We start from the raw sequence: 21,345 nt of genomic DNA on the forward strand, positions 1-21,345 counted from the left end.
TTCAGCCAGATCCGAATGCCTTAAGGGCTGATTCTGAGGTCGGAATGTTGTTTAGGACATCTGCCATTCTATGAGTCTGCTGTGTATCCCACTTCCCATGTTGGATCTTTCTCTCCTTTTTTGATTCTATCAGTTAGTGTTAGCAGACACTTGTCTTGTTTGTGTGATCCCTTTGATTTTTAGACCTGTCTAAGCCATCGAGTGTGAACTGAAATTGATCACTTGGACTAGCGAGGTGGCATTGGTACATGCCACCTTGATGGGATTGTATTGGAATCCCCTGGCACATTTCTAACTCCTTCCTGATGAGATCTTTACTAATCACATACTGAATCTATCTTCTGTATATAAAGATAATTGGAAATGAAAAAAAAAAAAAAACCTGGTGTTAAATTGGAAATGGCATAGAAAATTAATTAATTTAAAAAATATATATTATGTAGGATCTCTGTCTTTAATGTGCTGTACACCCTTATTTAATGCTATAACTAGTACTCCAACAGTATTTTTTTTTCTTTTCTTTTTACTTTGTGTTGCTATATGGGGGCAAACTGTTGAAATCGTTACCTAATATATACTAAACTGATCTTTTGTATACAAAGAGAATTGAAAATGAATCATGATGTGATAGGAAGGGGAGAGGGAGCGGGAGGGGGGAGGGTTGTGGGTGGGTGGAAAGTTTTGGGAGGGGGAAGCCATTGTAACCCATAAGCTGTACTTTGGAAATTTATATTCATTAAATAAAAGTTTAATAAAAAAAAAAAAAGTGAAAATTAACCATAGCACATTTGACATAAGTAGCAGGAAAATCAAAGGCAGAAATGTGGAGATGGTCCCAGAACTCCATGGCTGTCAGCACACAGCACTCTGTCAAAGCCCACGTCTAGATCCTCACTGAATAAGAATGCTCAATAATGAAAAAACAATTCCGACATCTCATGTGTAGCATGCAGAAGATGCTGCAGGAACGCTCATAAGGAGCCACTAAATCTTAGGGAGAAATCGCAGGGCAAGCACCGGCTAACATGGAAGGGCTCATCAAAAGACAGGTTGCCTCCAGGGGTGCACTGACAGGCAGTTAAACTTCTCAGGACTTGGGAAAAGAATTTTCTCCATTCCTCTCAGTGATAAATGAGGTAAGAACTCTCCCATGATGCTCCTTTTTCTCAAGACAGACAAATGGTCATATGACCACGTGCCCCCCACCAGAGGAGAACCCAGAGGGCAGGGCCCGGTGTGCCCCACTGACCTGGTGGATGATGTAGATGCCATACTCCAGCTGCTGTCTCTGCAGGAAAGGATGGAGATGTTCTAGCAGGTACATCAGGTGTTTCTCTCTGTTCCGGTGGGGAATGAGGATGGCGACTTTCTGTAAAGCTTTGCATTCCTCTGGTTGGTACCGGCCCCTGTACACTTTGGGATTTTCTGCCCGTACTTCTTCCAAAGTGAGATCTGGTTTGAAAACGAGCTTGCTCGGGCCTCCTACAATAAACACAGAGAGTAACCGGAGCTACCTCAAAATGTCAAGATGCCTCCATGGCCTGCATATGTGCGCCTGGCACAAATGAGCATTAGCTGTTTTGTTATTACTTAAGTCTCACTAGTCATAAACGCTAACCACAGAGCCATGTGACCAAGGCTATTGACTACAAAAGCAGCAACCTGATATGTTTTCCTTGTGACTGGGTGGTCAACTCTCACTCTATGATCCATCCTTATGTAGGACATGTAGAATGTGCTGGTGACCCTGATAATGTCAAAGACCGGGGCTAGAATAACTCTTCAATCTCTATCCTCCTTTCTCAGGAGGAGGGTGGAATCTCTTAAAAATCAAGAGCATTCCATGGAATCAAGCTCTTTTCACACCCCTTTCCTAAATGTGGGAACTAGCCTACTCCCTGAAAGTAAAGCACTGGAAAGAAGAGGAATCCAGCCTCACTCTCAGCGAGAACAGGTGTCTGCGACAGGGCAACAATCCTCCCATTGTGCCGCGGAGACAGACATCCCCACTGGCCCACAGCATTTGCTCCCTGAGTCTGGGAGCAACCTGACCAGATGAAACCCAAAGCCGTGCACAGTAACCAATCCCGTGCAAGGTTTCCAGTATCAGACTGAAGCAACTGCCCCTTCTCTTCCAACCTGAATTCACAGAGCATACTAACTGGTGAGAGAGGGAGCAAGGTCCTGGCTGGGGAGATGTACTTTATTTTTCCCTTACACTCCATATACAAGGAGTCTTCAAAATGTTCATGGGAAATGTACATAATCTTTTAATTCCATTTTTCTACAGATTGTCTAAAGTTGCCTCAAGATGCTTGCATGTTGCACTTCCCCTTCGGAGCACAGCAGTCCCCATGTTTCATGTTTCATGTTTCATGTTTCATGTGACTATCCCCTACCCTGCTTAGACCAGGCTCAAGTGTCTGTCTAGAGCCAAGAAAAGTAACTGCCTCACCCACACAAGTGCCTTCGAGAAGGGTCTGCATGCAGAGCAGCAGTCAGTAATGCCCCTAAAACAAAACAGTAAGAAATGGAGCTAACGTTGCAGATATTTTAACAGGGCTGCCTCCAGGCTACCGAGCCACTAGCAGAGGATCAGGCAGCTGCTGAGATGGTTTCCTATGTTTGTGCACCCTGAAAGAGCCTCATGCCTCAGGTCTGATATCAACTAGTCCCCTTGCTCACCCTCCCATCATAACTTTTTAAGTGCTCTAACTTAGAATCTGCTTCCACTTACTCTCTCAGTCTCCCTGCTACCTCCCTCACAATATCTGCCCCAGTTCTATTCTTCCTTGGGTCACTAACAGCCCTTAAGTCATCACTGCCTACATCGCTTTCCTAATTCACAAACTTGCTCAGTTTTTGTCACTACCCATTATTTTTTTTTTTAATTTTAATTTATTTGAGAGGCAGAGAGACAGAAAATGGGATAGTGAGCTCCCATCTCCTGGTTCACTCCCCCAAATGCCCACTGCAGCTGGGTCATGGCCAGATTGGAGTCAGAAGTCCAGAACTCAATCCCAGTCTCCCACATGGGCGGCTAGGACCCAAGCACTTGAGCCATCACCTGCTGCCTCTCAGGGTGCACATTAGCAAGAAGCTGGAATCAGGAGTGGAGCTGGGACTCAAACCTATGGACTTCAATATGGGAGACATGGGCATCTTGACCACAAAGCCAAACACCTGCCCCTTTGGCCATCTATTCTTTTTTTTTTTTTTCAAGATTTATTTATTTATTCTGAAAGTTAAAGGTAGAGAGAGAGATGAAGAGACAGATTTTCCATCCACTGGTTCACTCCCCAAATGGCTGTGATAACCAGCAATGGGCCAGGCCAAAGCTAGGAGCCAGGAGCTTCTTCTGGGTCTCCCAGGTGGATGGCAGGGGCTGAAATCCTTAGGGCATCTTCCACTGATTTTCCCAGGCCATGGGCAGGCAGCTGGGTTGGAAGTGGAGCAGCCTTGACTTGAACCAGTGCCCGAATGGGATGCCAGCATCCTAGGCAGTAGCTTAACCTGCTATACCACCACATCAGCCCCTGCCCATCTATTCTTTCTGAAAGAATATGCTGCTTAAATATATTGTGAGGATTTCAAACAAGGGGTAAAACAGTCAGGTTTGCATTTTAATAACGCATCTTCATATCCCCATTTGGATAATTTGTGAACAGAGCACATGATCTGGAACAACATTTTGGCTTTTCTTTGGCTGATTAAAGAGAAGTAGCATGCCAAAATGAATACAGAATAAGACTGTGATCCAATAGGCAAAGGGGTACATGGACTGAATACCTGTATTCTCCCTAAATTCCTGGGTCGAGCCCGACTCTGCAGTGTGGTGGTGGGAATTTGGGGGAAGCAATTAGATTTAAATGAAATCACAAGGGTGGAACCTCCATGGGAGTGCCTGCCCTTATAAACACAGCAAGACAGATGCGAGATCTTTCTTTGCCTTGTAAGGTAGGCCATGCACACCAAGGAAATGATACGTTGAGTACATAACCAGTAAGAGAGCCCTCACCATAAACCTGGCCATGTTGGCATCCATCTTGGACTTCCAGAAAGCCTCCAAAACAGTCAGAAACAAATTTACAATATTTTGTTACAGCACCCCAAGCAGATTAAGACAGAGGGTCTGTGATTCCTTAACTCAGAGTAACAAGCCAATAACTAAATTTTAAAGAGTGGGCATTTGGCACAGCAGAGAAGATGCTGCTTGGGAAACTCACATTCTATTTCAGAGTGCCTAGCAGAAGTCAGCCTGGCTTCTGTTGCCAGCTCCCTGCTATGCATACCCTGTGAAACAGCAAGGGATGATTCAAATGGTTTGGTCCATCCACCCACATGGGAAGCCCAGACTGAATTCTAGGATCCAGCCTGGTGCAGCCCTGGATGCTGTAGGCATCTGGAGAATGAACAAGCAGATGTCTCTCTTTCAAATAAAATGAAAAATAAATAAATTTTAAAAAACCCAACAGGTGTGAGCATTGTGACACAGCAGGTTAAGCCATTTCTTGGGATCCACACCCCTCTTACAGTGCCAGTTCGAGTCTTAGCTTCTGATCCAGCTCCCTGCCAATGTTCTTCGAAAGCAGCAGCTGATGGCTCAAGTACTTGGGTCCTTGCCACCCACATGGCTACCTGGATGGGGTTCCTGGCTCCTGGCTTCAGCCTGGCAGCCCTGGTTGTTGCAGCCATTTGGCAAGTGAACCAGCTGATGGAAGACTGATTCATATTCATTCATTCTCTCTCTCTCTCCTCTCTCTCTCTTTCAAATAAATAAATAAATCCACTTTGGGAAAAAGAAGAAAAGAGCAACAAGCCTCTGAAGAGCACAAGGCCACTCCCTACTACCCCACAGAGAGCTCTTCTGATATATGCCAAGGCTGGGAGGAGAGCTGGACTTGGAAGAGCTGGAAAAGGTAACTGACTATATCCTCCTTGCCCATTGTCTGCTGAAGAAGAAAGGCAAACACAAGAGCAGACTGTGGGAGCAAACAACAGTAATAGAGGCACGACAGCTGCACACAGGGAACGTAAGAGTAACTGCAGCTAACGCAGTCCCAGAAACATTTCAGTGACTAAACAAGAACAGACCAGGCAGACACGGCTTGAGAAATGGCATTCCAGAATGAGGAAATGACACAGACAAAGGCTTAGGAGAGTCAGGAGAACTATAGGCACTTTGCTCTTCTGCAGAGTCAAGACACACAGGTACTTCAAAAATTTCGTGGAAAATGGAAGTAAAAGATAAATCAATTCTGGTGTAAAAAATTTTTTTGAAATTCATGCATCTTTTTTCTTTTCATAATACACGTTTTCCACAAACTTCTTGGAGTACTCTTACATGTGAGAACTAACACTGAGAGGAGTTTTTTCTGTCAAATTTATCATGAATACTAAAATCAATTTACTGCTAAGCTAAAAGGCAAGACATCAAAGGAGAATCAAAACATACAACACATATTAGAAATAAACACTGAAGACAGCATCAAAAATCTCATCCCTGCCCTCCAACTCCACGCGCCTGGCCAGGGGGTTGCTAACAGACATGACACACGGAGAGGTATGAATGTGCTTGCTTTCTCCACTGGAGCTCTTGTGCTCTGCTGATCCACGAGAACAACATGCCCAGGCTTGCCCACTTGTCTCGGGACAAGAGACACATGGAGCAGATCCAGCAGTTTATATCACGGAGCCTATGACTGCATGCTGCTGAGACCTGTGGCTGAATACTAAAACTGGATATATTCACATAACAGAATATTACATACAAACGGCAACAAAGTATACCCACATGCAACCATGTGAACAGACCTCACAAAAATGTTTGAGCCACCAAAGCCAAACACAAGAATATACAGGGGCTGAACCTGTGGCACAGTAGCTTAATTTGCCTAGAGCACCGGCATCCCATATGGGACCCGGTTCTAGTCCTGACTGCTCCACTTCCAATCCAGCTCTCTGCTATGGCCTGGGAAAGCAGAAGAAGATGGCCCAAGTGCTTGGGCCCCTGCACCCGTGTGGGAGACCTGTAAGAAGCTCCTGGCTCTTGGTTCTTGGCTTCGGATCGGCCCAGCTCCAACCCTTGCAGCCACCTGGTGAGTGAACCAGCAGATGGAAGACCTTTCTGTCTCTCCCTCTCACTGTCTGTAACTCTACTTGTCAAATAAATAAATAATTTTTTTAAAAAATAATAAAAGAATATACAAGGTATGCTTTCCATTTATGAAGTTCCAAGAGAAGAAAAATCTAATGTACAGTGTTACAATCTAAAAACAAACAAAAACACAGAATTTTGTTCTTCTTTCTTTTGATTATTCAAAAGACAGAGAGACAGAAATGGAGGTCTCATCCATCCACTGGTTCATTCCCCAGGGCCAAGGCTTGGCCAGGCTGAAACAGGATGCTGGAATGCAATTCAGGTCCCCCACAAGGGTGGCAGGGACCTAACTACTTGAGCCATCACCGGCTGCCTTCCAAGGCGTGCATTATCAGGACCCAGGATGGGAAACAGAGTAGCTTGGATTCAAACCAGGCACTCCAATATGGGATACAGTGACTAATCCCTGCATCACACTCCTGCCCCTGGTGTTGCAATCTTTTTATTTAAAGATTTTTTTTTTTTTAATTGGGAAGGCAGAGTTATAGAAAGAGAAGGAGACAGAGATTGAGATTAATCTTCTATCAGCTGGTTCACTCCTGGTTCATTCCTCAAATGGCTACAATGGCTAGGCTGAATGTGGGTGACAAAGGCCCAAACATTTGGCCCATCTTCCACCACTTTCCCTGACATGTTAGGAGGGAGCTGGATCGGAAGTGGAGCAGCCAGGACTGGAACTGGTGCTCATGGAGGATGCCAGCATCACAGGTGGCGGCTTAACCCACTGAGCCACAACACTGGCCCCTGGTGTTGCAATCTGGAAGCCATGGTAGTGCCAGAAAGAAGCATGGGAACTTCTAGGGTTCATAGTGAGATTAGGGGTGTGTTCATTCTGTGAAACTTAACTTAGCTATACACTTCTGATGGTTGTACTTTTCTGTACATGGTACATTTAAATTAAAAATTTACACACAACTTATGAGAAAGGAACACTTACTGAGGTATGGAGACACAGAAGGACAGTTTTCAAGTTCTGCTTTTTTCACGGATGCTTCATTAGTCATAGTTTCCTCCTTCCCCAACGCTAGGGCATTATTGAAATCCTTTGCTTTAGGAATCTCTTGAAGAGCACCCACAAAGTAGTTACTGGTGGCCCACCCAACCACCATCAGGCACAGGGTAAAAAGCAAGAGCAATCGCAATCTGTAGGAAAGGTGGAAAGTCGGGTGGAAGCCCATGTCTTAGAATGTGGAAAGGAGGCTTCAGATTAAATTTTTCCAATCTGACTGCAAACTGGATGGCAACTGAGGATGCAATGCTTGCTTTTGTTCAGCAGTTCTGCTCCAATGATCTCTAAAAGGCAATCACAAAGACATGTTGTTGTTTCAAACAGAAACATGAAATGATTCACTGTAGTACAACCTGAACTCCTATCCCCAACAGACCTTGACTAACTGTAATGGCCATTCTCAGGGTTCAGAGATCAGAAAAAATGTGGTTTCAAGGTAGAAGCTTCCAAGCAACTACACATCACAGAAGCTCCTTGTGGGTAATCACCCATGCCGTCTGTCACCCAAGAACAAAAGTCACTACCAGATACAAACAAGGGAGGGGGGGCTGACTGTAAATGTCCTAATAGTGAACTGAGTAAACTCTTAAAAAACAGCCCTCATGGCCGGCACCGCGGCTCACTAGGCTTATCCTCCACCTTGTGGCGCCGGCACACCGGGTTCTAGTCCCGGTCAGGGCACCAGATTCTGTCCCGGTTGCCCCTCTTCCAGGCCAGCTCTCTGCTGTGGCCCGGGAGTGCAGTGGAGGATGGCCCAAGTGCTTGGGCCCTGCACCCCATGGGAGACCAGGAGAAGCACCTGGCTCCTGCCATTGGATCAGCGTGGTGCGCCGGCCGCAGCGGCCATTGGAGGGTGAACCAACGGCAAAAAGGAAGACCTTTCTGTCTCTCTCTCTCACTGTCCACTCTGCCTGTCAAAAAATTAAAAAAAAAAAAAAAAACAGCCCTCATGATTTCTCTTCCCCTTTGTCCCTTTCAGGCACAGCTTGCAGAGGAGGTTAGCAAAATGTGAAACTTTGTCATTGAAGTATATTTTGACCTAATGAGAAAATAAGAGAAAAATCAAATGCTCTTATTCTCTGTGAGACTAGAAAAACACAGCCCGCAACAGCAGGAATGAATGCTACATTCTCAAGGAGGCACTGCCACAGGGCACATCACACAATGGGAAGGTGGGGGGAAGGGTGATGGAGAGGTGCAAGAGAATCCCAACACATCAGGTCCATATACCAGAGACACAGGTAGGACCACAGCATTGTGTTTAAGATTACATCTTAGAATAGTATGGTATTTATATTATACAATTTTATATCTGCATACATTTATCTATGTAGTTTGTAATATAGTACTTTTATAGTGAAAACAAAGTTGCTTTCGTAAAAATAAGAAGTGGGGGAGAAATAGCAGAAAAAAAAAAAAAACAATGTAGCTACTCTCAAGAGAGTTTCAACATTACTCACAAGTAGTAGTCCAAAGATTTAGTTCTAGGTTAATTTTTGAAGGAAATCTAAACGTTTCTCTCTGAACACAATGGTACAAATGTAAATGGTGGTTAGGTACTTAGGTTAGAGCACAGAAGAGAACACCCACCCAGAGTGCAATTCAACAGTATGTGCTATGTTGTGCGTCCTAGGAAGAGCACAGGCAGCGGGGCTGACACAGTAATAACAGCTAGTAAGAAGAGTGATTTACTAGTAAGAAGAGGGATTTATCTGTGCACTTACTCTGTGCCAAGCACTGGGCTTAAATCACTTGTATTAACTGATTTCTCATGGCAACCCTGTGAGAGACTGTGCTTGCCCAAGATCTAGTAAGTGGCAGAACAGGGGGCCTGAGCCCAGGTGGTCAGTGCCACAGGCAGTCTTCCTGCCACATCTTTCATATGGACACATCCTCTTTTCTCTCCTTGGTGCCTGGGTGCGCCCAGCATAGTCCCCTAAAATATGTGGGTTCCCTGTGGCAGCCTCCTGCCTCTCCCCAACACCTTCCTGTCCCTTTCCTTGGGATTGTATTCAGATGTCTTCCTGGAGGTCTGTTCTTCCCTCATGGTGACAGAAGCCATCAATTTCCTGGGGCCAATCACAGAACTGTAGGACACTTAAATACTGAATTTTTTAAAATAAAAATATCTTCTAAATTATTTTGATTGCAAACTTTGTTTTTCTACAAGCTATTTATGGAGGGACAAGATCTTAAAGAACATCCATCCAGCTAGAGATCATTTTTATAAATTTATTTTGATGCAAAGAATTGAAGTTTTTTTATATATACTGTCCATTTACTTTTTTTAAAATTTTTATTTAATGAATATAAATTTCCAAAGTACAGCTTATGGATTCCACTCCCCTATAACTTCCTTTCCACCCACAACCCTCTCCTCTCCCACTCCCTCTCCCCTTCCATTCACATCAAGATTCATTTTCAATTCTCTTTATATACAGAGATCAACTTAGTATATATTAAGTAAAGATTTCAACAGTTTGCACCCAAACAGAAACACAAAGTGAAAAATATTGTTTGAGTACTAGTTATAGCATTAAATCACAAAGTACAGCACATTAAGGACAGAGATCCTACATGAGGAATAAGTACACAGTGACTCCTGTTGTTGACTTAATAAATTGACACTCTTGTTTATGGCGTCAGTAATCACCCAAGGCTCTTGTCATGAGCTGCCAAGGCTATGGAAGCCTTTTGAGTTCGCCAACTTCAATCTTATTCCAACAGGGTCATAGTCAAAGTGGAAGTTTTCTCCTCCCTTCAGAGAAAGGTACCTCCTTCTTTGATGACCTGTTCCTTCCACTGGGATCTCACTCGCAGAGATCTTTCATTTAGGTTTGGTTTGTTTGTTTGTTTTGCGCCAGAATGTCTTGGCTTTCCATGCTTAAAATACTCTCATGGGCTTTTCAGCCAGATCCGAATGCCTTAAGGGCTGATTCTGAGGCTAGAGTGCTGTTTAGGACATCTGTCATTCTGAGTCTGCTGTGTATCCCGCTTCCTATGTTGGATTGTTCTCTCTTTTTTATATTCTATCGGTTAGTATTTTCAGACACTAGTCTTGTTTATGTGATCCCTTTGACTCTTAGTCCTATCATTATGAGCAATTGTGAACAGAAATTGATCACTTGGACTAGTGAGATGGCACTGGTACATGCCACCTTGATGAGATTGAATTGGAATCCTCTGGTATATTTCTAACTCTACCATATGGGGCAAGTCTGATTGAGCATGTCCCAAATTGTACATCTCTTCCCTCTCTTATTCCCACTCTTATATTTAACAGGGATCACTTTTCAGTTAAGTTTCAACATTTAAGAATAACTGTGTATTAATTACAGAATTCAACCAATAGTATTAAGTAGAACAACCAAAAAAAAAAAAATACTAAAAGGGATAAAGTATTAAGTTGTTCATCGACAGGACAACAGCTGATCGAATCATTGTTTCTCATAGTGTCCATTTCACTTCCAACAGGTTTCCTTTTTGGTGCTCAGTTAGTTGTCACCAATCAGGGAGAACATATGATATTTGTCCCTTTGGGACTGGCTTATTTCACTCGGCATGATGTTTTCCAGATTCCTCCATTTTGTTGCAAATGACCAGATTTCATTGCTTTTGACTGTTGCATAGTATTCTATAGAGTACATATCCCATAATTTCTTTATCCAGTCTACTGTTGATGGGCATTTGGGTTGGTTCCAGGTCTTAGCTATTGTGAATGGAGCTCCAATAAACATTGAGGTGCAGACAGCTCTTTTATTTGCCAATTTAATTTCCTTTGGGTAAATTCCAAGGAGTGGGATGGCTGGGTTGTATGGTAGGGTTATATTCAGGTTTCTGAGGAATCTCCAGACTGACTTCCATAGTGGCTTAACCAGTTTGCATTCCCACCAACAGTGGGTTAGTGTCCCTTTCTCCCCCACATCCTCGCCAGCATCTCTTGTTGGTAGATTTCTGTATGTGAGCCATTCTAACTGGGGTGAGGTGAAACCTCATTGTGATTTTGATTTGCATTCCCCTGATTGCTAGTGATTCTGAACATTTTTTCATGTGTCTGTAGGCCATTTGGATTTCCTCTTTTGAAAAATGCCTATTGAGGTCCTTGGCCCATCTCTTAAGTGGGTTGTTTGTTTTGTTGTTGAGAAGTTTCTTGATCTCTTTGTAGATTCTCGTTATTAATCCTTTATCTGTAGCATAGTTTGCAAATATTGTTTCTCATTCTGTCAGTTGCCTCTTCACTTTCCTGACTGTTTCTTTTGCAGTACAGAAACTTCTCAATTTGATGCAATCCCAATTGTTAATTTTGGCTTTGACTACCTGTGCCACCTGGGTCTTTTCCAAGAAGTCTTTGCCGGTGCCTATATCTTGCAGGGTTTCTCCAATGTTCTCTAATAATTTGATGGTGTGGGTCGTAGATTTAGGTCTTTAATCCATGTTGTGTGGATTTTTGTGTAAGGTAGGGGTCTTGCTTCATGCTTCTGCACATGGAAATCCAGTTTTCCCAGCACCATTTGTTGAATGACTGTCCTTGCTCCAGGAATTGGTTTTAGATCCTTGATCAAATATAAGTTGGCTGTAGATGTTTGGGTTGATTTCTGGTGTTTCTATTCTGTTGCATTGGTCTATCCATCTGTTTCTGTACCAGTACCATGCTTTTTGATTACAACTGCCCTGTAGTATGTCCTGAAATCTGGTCTTGTGATGTGTCCAGCTTTGTTTTAGTTGTACAAGATTGCTTTAGCTATTCGAGGTCTCCTGTGCCTCCATATGAATTTCAGCATTATTTTTTCTAGATCTGAGAAGAATGACTTTGGTATCTTGATTGGTATTGCATTGAATCTATAAATTGCTTTTGGGAGAATGCTGTCCATTTACTTTTTTAAGATTTATTTATTTATTTGAAAGACAGAGTTACAGAGAGGCAAAGAGAGAGGTCCTCCATCCACTGGTTCACTGCCCAGATGACCGCAATGGCCAGAGCCGCAATGTCAGGAGCCAGAAGCTTCTTCTGGGTCTCCCACGCAGGTGCAGGGACCTAAGCACTTGGGCCATCTTCTACTGCTTTCCCAAGCCATAGCGGAGAGCTAGATAGAAGTGGAGCAGCCAGGATTCAAACTGGCACCCATATGGGATGCCGACACTGCAGGCAGCAGATTTACCCACTACACCACGGCACCGGCCCCCCAGCTAGAGATCTTAACACCCACCCAATAAACTGTGAATTAGTACAGCCATTAGGGAAAACAGCATGGAAGTTCTTTTAAAAAATCTGCAAAGATAATAATCTGGTGGGCTTTAGGCCTTGTAAATTCAGAGGCCCAAACCTATCAATCTCTTCATATGGGGTATATCCTAAGGGAGGTGTGAACCTCCTAGGGGAAGGCACTCTGTTGACTTTCATTACTTGGCTGGCCTGGGAGGAGAGCTGGCCAGGTAAAGGCAGGGGGCATCTCTAACAAGAAATGTACAGTTCTGCCTGCAATGTTGCTGACCCTACTTGACCATCCCCTCAGCTGCAGTGGTCCCTTTGGAAGTTGGGCTGAGTGCAGGGCTTTTCAGCTTAGAGCCAATAAGATCTGTGGCTCTGACCTGGGCATCCTTCGACTCCAGGGCAGGTCCATTTCCAGTGATCCAACTCTTGGCAGAGCTGCGAGGGCTCTTCACAAGCTGACTTCTGCTGAAGCCCAGGCTTACCACATTGAAAGCCACTGCAGTGGACTGGCCTGTTGGGTCTGCTTGAGGGCAGATCACTGTACAGATCAGCCATTAATAGGCCTGCCACCCATTGCTTCTGATGCCGAGCTTTCTTTTCCTCCTGGTTTGTGTTAAAGCAGACCAGAGGATGCAAGTCAAGGGAGTGCCCGTTTCCCATCTCTAATCTTCGGTGGCCTGAACTACAAGTCTATAGTCACAGGCATGTTCTGTAGTAGTTTTTCTAAGGTAGACAATGTCCATGAGGAAAATTATATTCTCACTTTAAAACTTTCTTTCCCTTTGGTCTGAAAGGGAGGTTTTTTCTACTTACTGTATACTTCGCTGATGGCGAAGTGAATCTAGTTATGAGATTATTATTTAAGTTCTTATTTTGGCTATGCTATTACAGAAAAATGTTAGCCATCTCTTTTATAAGGTCTAAAGATTAAATTATGCATCCTACAGATTCCTTCATAATAGAATTAGTTTCCTACCTTGAAGAGAATAGAGAAATGAAAGAACAAGTTGGGCTTAGAATAGAGAAATGAGGGAGCAAGTCCTAGATCGCTTGCTGACAATAGCAATATCACATGAATACTTAGCAAACCGTTTCAACCATTAGATAACAACTTAAGAAAACATTTACCAGAAGGTCCAATGCCTTCTATAAATTTTAAGAATCATGTATTTGAAAACACCTCTGAAATATCTAACATGGTATAGTTTGTTTAGCCAGTAAACTTAAGCACAACCATCTAAAATGTTTTTAGTTTCTTTCTACCAACAAGTCTAAAATATATGATACACAGATTCAGGTCCCACAAATTAAAATGTATCTTTGATTGATTTTGGCAGCTTAAATTTATGGACAATCTTATCTATAAGCCATTTAAAATAAAACTCTTAATAAAATTTCCCCATGTGGACATACAATATGTACACACATATAATATAGCATAATAGACCAATATAGCAATTTTAATAATATCTTTTAAAATCTTTAACTCTTTTTGTAGATTGCCAATTGATTTGAATTGCTTTTTCTTGTTAGTAACCTCAGTTAACCATACTTTCTCTCAGTTGGTACTGTTAATACATTATTGGCTTCATCTGTTTACAGAGCCATCCCAAAGTACTGAATACAATAAAAGTGGCTGGAAAAAGTCCATAGGAACCTATAGGAGGACAGCTAAACACAGAACTTAGGATATACCCCATGTGAAGAGATAGATAGGTCTGGGCCTCTTAACTTACAAGGCCTAAAGCCCACCAGATTATTATCAAGCCCCTTCTATCAGGTTCTATTTGCCTCTCAATCAGAAAACTTAATTGTAGCTTAGACAGCACCTTTCTTAGTTCCTCTAATAATGACTCTGTCCTTTGTTCTAGGCCCTGTCTAGTGCACTTGGGCCTCATTCCTTTGTAATCATAACCTCTACTCTACCAACCTGTATGGCTCTACTCCCAACCTGTGTGTACTGATGGTCCTCTTCCCCACTTAATGCTGTATAATTGTTCAAACCTGGTAAATGCCACTCTTAGGATCATTGGTTACTATCCTCACTCTGTCTTTTATGACCTTGTCTAAATATGATCAGAGTCGGCAAACTTGGAAGGCTTCTGTAGCCTTGGCAACTCATGACGACAGCCTTGGATGGTTACTGGCGCCATAAACTAGAGTGTCAATTTGTTGGGTCAACAACAGGAGCCACTGTGCACTTGCTCCTCATGTGGGATCTCTGTCCTTAATGTGCTGTACATTGTGATTTAATGCTATAACTAGTACTCAAACAGTATGTTTCACTTTGTGTTTCTATGTGGGTGCAAACTGTTGAAATCTTTATACTAAATTGATCTTCTGTATATAAAGAGAATTGAAAATGAATCTTGATGCAAATGGAAGGGGAGAGGGAGCGGGAGAGGGGAGGGTTGCGGGTGGGAGGGAAGTTATGGGGGGGGGGGGAAGCCATTGTAATCCATAAGCTGTACACTGGAAATTTATATTCATTAAATAAAAGTTAAAAAAATAAATAAATAAATAAATTAAAAAAATCTGCAAAGAGAACTCCCACTAATACAGAAATCAGAATACAGGATTCATCTTCAAAGGAATTGAAACCAGTCTGCCAAAGAGGTTATCTGTACTGCCATATTTAAAGCAGCACTATTTACAACATCCAAGAAGAGGAAACAACCTAAGCATCCATCCACTGATGAATGGATAAAGGAAGTGTGGTACCTACACAAAATGGAAGTCTATTCAGTCACAAAAAAGGATGCAATCTTGTCATTTGCAAAATGTAGATGGAACTGGAGGTCATTATGTTAACTGAAATAAACCAAGCACAGAAAGGCAAGTACCTCACGATCTTACTCTCATGGGTGGAATCTAGAAAAGCTGAACTCATAGAAGCAGAGAGTAAAACAGTAGTTACCATGGCTAGGGAGCGTTGGGGGAGGTAAGGATGGAGAAAGACTAACAAGTGCTAAATTATAGTTAGGTAAGAGGAAGAAGTTCTGTGTTCTATTTCACAACTGAATGGCTCTACATAATGTGTTGTACATTTTTCTAAAAAATAAAAAATAGCTAGAAAGATTTTTAATGTTTTCACCATAAAGAAAGGATAAATGTATGAGCAGATATGTTTACCCTATCTGAACATTACACAATGTATACATGCATCAAAAATATCACACGGTACCCTATTAATATGCATTTTTATGCATCCATGAAAAACTAAACTGAGGGGCCAAAGCTGTGGCACAGGGGAAAAGCTGCCGCCTGCAGTGCTGGCATCCCATGAGTGCCGGTTCGAGTCCCGGCTGCTCCACTTCTGATCCAGCTCCCTGCTATGGCCTGGGAAAGCAATAGAAGATGGTCCAAGTCCTTGGGCCCCTGCACCTGCGTGGGAGACCCGGAAGAAGCTCCTGGCTCTTGACTTCAGATTGGCACAGCTCCAGCCATCGCGGCCAACTGGGGAGTGAACCAGCAGATGGAAGACCTCCCTCTCTCTCTCTCTCTGCCTCTTCTCTGTGTGTAACTCTGCCTTTCAAACAAATATAAATCTTTTAAAAATAAAGAAAAAATAAAATAAAACTGAAAATCTTCTCAAGACAGAGGGTATATGGTAAATCTCTACTTTCTGCTCAATTTTAATATGGACCTAAAACTGTTCTAAAAGAAAAAAAAAAAACCTATGCAAGAAGTAAAGAGCTATGGCTATTCATAAACCAACATTACTAAATTGCTGTCTGTGAAATTTGTTCAAAGCAAGAATCCATTATTAATGATCACTTGATAATTAATCCTTCATTGCTAACCCTACTTCTTGAGACTATGTCTGGCCCAGTTAAAAATAATCACTTACAGGGCCAGTGCCGTGGCTCACTTGGTTAATCCTCCGCCTGTGACACCAGCATCCCATATGGGCACTGGTTCTAGTCCCAGTTGCTCCTCTTCCAGTCCAGCTCTCTGCTGTGGCCCGGGAAGGCAGTGGACCCTGCACCCACATGGGAGACCAGGAAGAAGCACCCGGCTCCTGGCTTTGGATTGGCGCAGCACCGGTCGTGGTGACCATTTGGGGAGTGAACCAACAGAAAGAAGACCTTTCTGTCTCTAATTCTTCCTGTCAAATAAAAAATAATAATAATAATCACTTACCCCTTTCCCTAAGCCTCAGAGCCCTCTCCAAAACTAACTACACAAACAGGTAGCATGAAGATAGCTCAGAATGAGGCTACAGGAAGGTGTGCTGCCTAGGGGTTAAGACCCTTGTGCCCCAATATCAGAGTGCTTGATACCTGACTTGGGCTCAGGACTCCATCTTCCTGCTAATGTACACCCTGGGAGGTGGCACTGATGGCTCATGACACTGGGTCCCTTCCACCCATGTGGGAGACCTGAACTGAGCTCCCAGCTCCTGGCTTTGGCTCAGCCAAGTCCTGGCTATTGCAGGAGATTTAAGTAGTAAGCCAGAGCACTCCCACTCTCTTTGCTTCTCAAATAAAAAATAATTTTTAAAAAGGTTAAGTTTTAGGGCCAGCGTTATGAAATACTGAGTAAAGTCTATGCCTGTGGGGACAGCATCCCATAAGGGCACCAGTTTGTGTCCTGGCTGCTCCACATCTGATCCAGCTCCATGCTAATGGCTTGGAAAGCAGTGGAAGATGGCCCCAAGTGCTTGGGCCCTGCTGCCCATGTGGAAGACCTAGAAGAAGCTCCCGACTCCTGGCTTTGGCCTGGTTCAACCCCAGCCATTGCGGCCATCTGGGGGAGTGAACCAATGGATCAAAGATTTGTCTCTCTCTCCATGTCTCTCCTTCTCTATCACTGAATTTCAAAGAAACACATAATCTATTTTTCCAAAAAAGGTGGAGTTTCCTTGTTTATCACACGTATCTGGAGTTACGTATCTCCCACCCTCACCCCTTGCTTATTTGCTAAATGACTGAGGTAAACCCTCTTAGTGTATTTCTCCAGCCCCAAAATGGGGTGTGGGGGGAGGCTTATCACACTTATTACTGTAAAAGGTTAGTAAGGTGATACATAAACACACTACTGGCACAGTCCCAGGAACACAAAGATTTATTGTCTGTGATCACCAACGTGATTAGTGACAAGACATTTTCAGCATATTAGCCAAGATGACGTTATCTCTGGAATTGCATGCTGAATTACAGATGATTTTTATTTTCTATTTCTCTGCAATTTCACATTTTTCTCTCAGTGAGTATGTATTCATATTACTGCTATAATGGAAGAAATGACTTTTTTAAGGAAAGTTATATTTAGGGCAAATGACTCCTGGGCGATGTTCTGAAAAAAATGCCACCAGATTACACTTATTTACATTAACATTTAAGTAATTTAGAGAACCCAGAACTCTAACAACAGGCCCAGAGTTATTTTCTTTTCAATTAAGCTTTTTTTTAAAGTGACAAGGGAGGAGCCAGCTTTAAGGCAGCTGGTTAAGGAATCCCATATCAGAGTGCCAGTTCAAGTCCAGAGTACTCCGTTTCACATCCAGCTTTGGGCTAATGTGCCTAGGAAATCAGCAGCAGATGACCCAAGTACTGGGCGCCTGACATCCGTACAGGAGACCCAGACAGCTCCTGGCTGGCTCCTGGCATTTGCCTGGCCCAGACCCAGCTGTTGTGGCCTTTGTGGAATGAACCAGTGAATGGAAGATCAATTTCTTTCTTTCCTTCTTTCTTCCTATTTCTTTCTTTCTCTCTCTCCTTCTCCTTCTCCCTCTCCCCCTCTCCCTCTCTTTCCTTCTCCCTCCCTCCCTTTCCTATCCCCCTTTCTCTGTCATCCTGCCTTTCAAATACATCTTTAAAAAAAAAAAAAAAGTGGCAGGAGAATCAACTACAAAACAAACTCAGGCAACATAAAAGAAGTTGGTTTGGGGCAAGAGTCACCACCTTTTTCCATTCCAGAAGGCTGGAGTTAGTACAAAATGATAGTGTTTTCACATCTTTCTTTTCCTCCCCTCAATTTAGTCAGTCTTTTCTGAGTATCTGTTCTCTTCAGGCATAGTGCTGGGCACAAAGGAAGATAAAGGGAACTAAAGTCCTTGTTCTCAGAAATGAATTCATTCTTGTCCTAGATCTTAGTATTTCCAATTTGCTTATCAATTGGCTAACCCCTACCCCACTCCAAAGTATAGAAATAGATGAAATAAGATTGGTAAAATATTGGGGTTGGTGGCACAGCGGGTTAAGACTTGCTGCCTGTAAATCCAGCATCTCATATAGGCACCAGTTCAAGTCCTAGCTGCTCCACTTCCCATCCAGCTCCCTGCTAATGTACCTGCTAATGGAATATGGCCCAAGTGCTTGACCTCCTGCTATACATGTGGGAGACCTGGATGAAGATCCTGGGACTTGGCTCATCCCTGGAAGTCCAAGTCTCTTGGGGAGTGAATCAGATCAGCAGTTGAAACATATCTCTCTCTCCCTCTCTCTCTCTCTCTCTCTTTCACTCTACCTCTTAAATAAATCTTTTTTTAAAAAATGGTGAAATACTGAGTACTGAAGATAAGTGACAGGTAACTGAGGGCCCATTTACATTCTCTATACTTTTGTGTACACCTGAATGTTTCAATAATAATAATATCTAGTGAAAAGGATAAACCATGACAAAAGGTAGAGCAACATGAATGCTAGGTATCATTCTTGGACAATCTCCAAGCACACACATTTTTACATCACCCTGAGGGGTGAGGAGACACCAAGCATCACTCTACAAATATTTACTAAGCACTTCTGCATCAGGGAGAAAAGCGTCATCTTCTTTCAGAAAATTAAAATTAGTATTCTAGGAGCCAGCACTGTGGCACAACAGGTTAAAGCAACAGTCTGCATTGCCAGCATCCCCTATGGGCGCCAGTTCGAGTCCTGGCTGCTCCATTTCTGATACAGCTCCCTGCTAATGCACCTGGAAAAGCAGCGGAGGATGGCCCAAGTGCCTGGGCCCCTGCACCCACGTGGGAGACCTGGAAGCTCTAGGCTCCTGGCTTCGACCTGGCCCAGCCCCTGGGTTCACTGTGGCCATTTGGGGAGTGAACCAGTGAATGGAAAAATCTTTTCTCTCCTTCTCTCTCTGTAACTCTGCCTTTCAAATAAATATATAAATCTTAAAAAAATATATAAGAATTCTACCATCTCTGAGCCCAATTGATAATCTGCAGGCAGACAGTGTCTGAGGGGGCCAGGCATAGCCCCACGTCCGTAATCCTACTCCCTTGAGCCTCTCTGTGGTTACTGGTGGATAGGTTGACATTTTGCTACTCCTTTTACTCATGCAGAGCTCCTGGAAGCTAACTATTTGCACACACATTGTCCCACTTTCATTCTCCCAGATACAGCTCCTTTACAAAGCAGCTGAATGACACTGCCTAATCCTAGAGGAGCAACAGTCCCCTGGGCAGGGGCAGAGACGAGAAAAAATATGTCTGTTTTTACGTGTATAAGTCATTTCAACTAAAAGAGTGACCAAATAGCCAAAACAGGAAGCATTTGAGCAACAAAATAAATAATGCTGGCACTGTATATTAACCTACAGATTAAAATGAATATCCATGCGTCCATACTTACACAAATGATTAAAAAAATGAATGGGAAGGAAAGAACAGCTCTTTCTTACAGTCAACTTCCAATTCATAAGAAAGTGGAAGGTGGGGGAAAAATCACCATTAGGCAAACATCACAATAACAACTGTTGCAGACAATATTCACCAATGTATCTGAAATTAATGGGTGAAAATCTGAGGATAAACAGAGCTTACATAGTATCAAAGTAACTCCCCCAAAATAATTAGTAACTACAAAGGAAAATAAAGTAACTTTTAAAACAAGTATTTATTTATTTGAAAGTAGAGTTACAGAGACAGAGGGAGAGATATGGAGTGGGAGATCTTCCATCCACTGGTTTGCTCTCCAAGTGGCTGCAACTGCCAAGGCTAAGCCAAGCCAAAACCAGTAGCTTCATCCAGGTGGCAGGGGCCCAAGCACTTGAGCCATTTTCCACTGCTTTTCCCAGACTGTTAGCAGGGAGCTGGATTGGAAGTAGAGCAGCCAGGACGCCAACTGACCCCCATATGGGATGCCAGCATTGCTGGCAGCAGCTTTACCCACTAAGCTGCAACACTGGCCACAAGGCAGTAACTTTATAATAGAGATACTCATAACAGATCTCCAACAATGATCAAGCTTCATTACCAGAATCAGAAAACATCAAATTCATTCCACAGATTAACTAACTGGTAGTCATCAAGAGTAGTAAAATCATTAAAGACAAGGAAAAAGTGAGAAACAATTTCAAACTGGAGGAGACTAAGAGAAATAACAACTAAATGTAATGGAGAATCCTCAACAGCAACAGAAAACAAAAAATAATGACATCAATAGAAAAACTGATGAACTTCAAAGTCTATAATTCAAAGTTAATAGTATTGATAAATGTACCACAGTTACCTAAAAGGCTAACATTAGGGAAAATTAGGGGAACTAACTTTCTGTACCATTTTTACAACTTTTCTAGAAATCTAAAATTAGTTTTGCTTTATTCTGTTTTTAAAATCAGGGGTAGGTGTTGTGATGTAGCAGGCCAAGCAGACACTTGGGATGCCTGCATCCTCTAGTGAAGTGCCTGGGATGGAGCCCTGGCTAATCCACTTCTGATCTGGCATTCTTGATAATGCACCCAGGAGGCAGCAGATGACGGTCCAAGTGTTTGGGTCCCTGCCACCCACTTGAGAGATCAGACGGAGCTCCAGGCTCATGGCTTTGGCATGGCCCCCAGCCCTGACTGTAGTGGGCATTTGGGAAGTGAACCAGCAGGTATCTCTCTCTGTGTGTCTCTCCTTTGAAACAAATAAGTAAATAAAACTTTTAAAAAACACAGTATAATCCAAACCAACATACGGCAGTAAATTAATTCTCAAAGTGAATCATAATTTTTCATACTCCTAGTGCCTAA

General features: G+C 42.9%; 1 protein-coding gene across 1 annotated transcript in view; it reads right to left on the bottom strand.

The window, feature by feature from the left end:
- Positions 1-21,345, bottom strand: part of B4GALT4 (beta-1,4-galactosyltransferase 4) — a 45,252-nt gene that overhangs the window by 18,311 nt on the left and 5,596 nt on the right. Inside the window, exons 2-3 of the mRNA XM_062208527.1 lie at positions 7,098-7,453; positions 1,250-1,482 (exon numbers count right to left, since the gene is read on the bottom strand). Coding sequence (XP_062064511.1) covers positions 1,250-1,482; positions 7,098-7,338 — 474 coding nt within the window. The 5' untranslated portion in view covers positions 7,339-7,453. The remainder of the gene's footprint in view (positions 1-1,249; positions 1,483-7,097; positions 7,454-21,345) is intronic.

The sequence above is a fragment of the Lepus europaeus genome, chromosome 2, assembly GCF_033115175.1.
Source record: "Lepus europaeus isolate LE1 chromosome 2, mLepTim1.pri, whole genome shotgun sequence".
Lineage (NCBI taxonomy): Eukaryota > Metazoa > Chordata > Mammalia > Lagomorpha > Leporidae > Lepus > Lepus europaeus.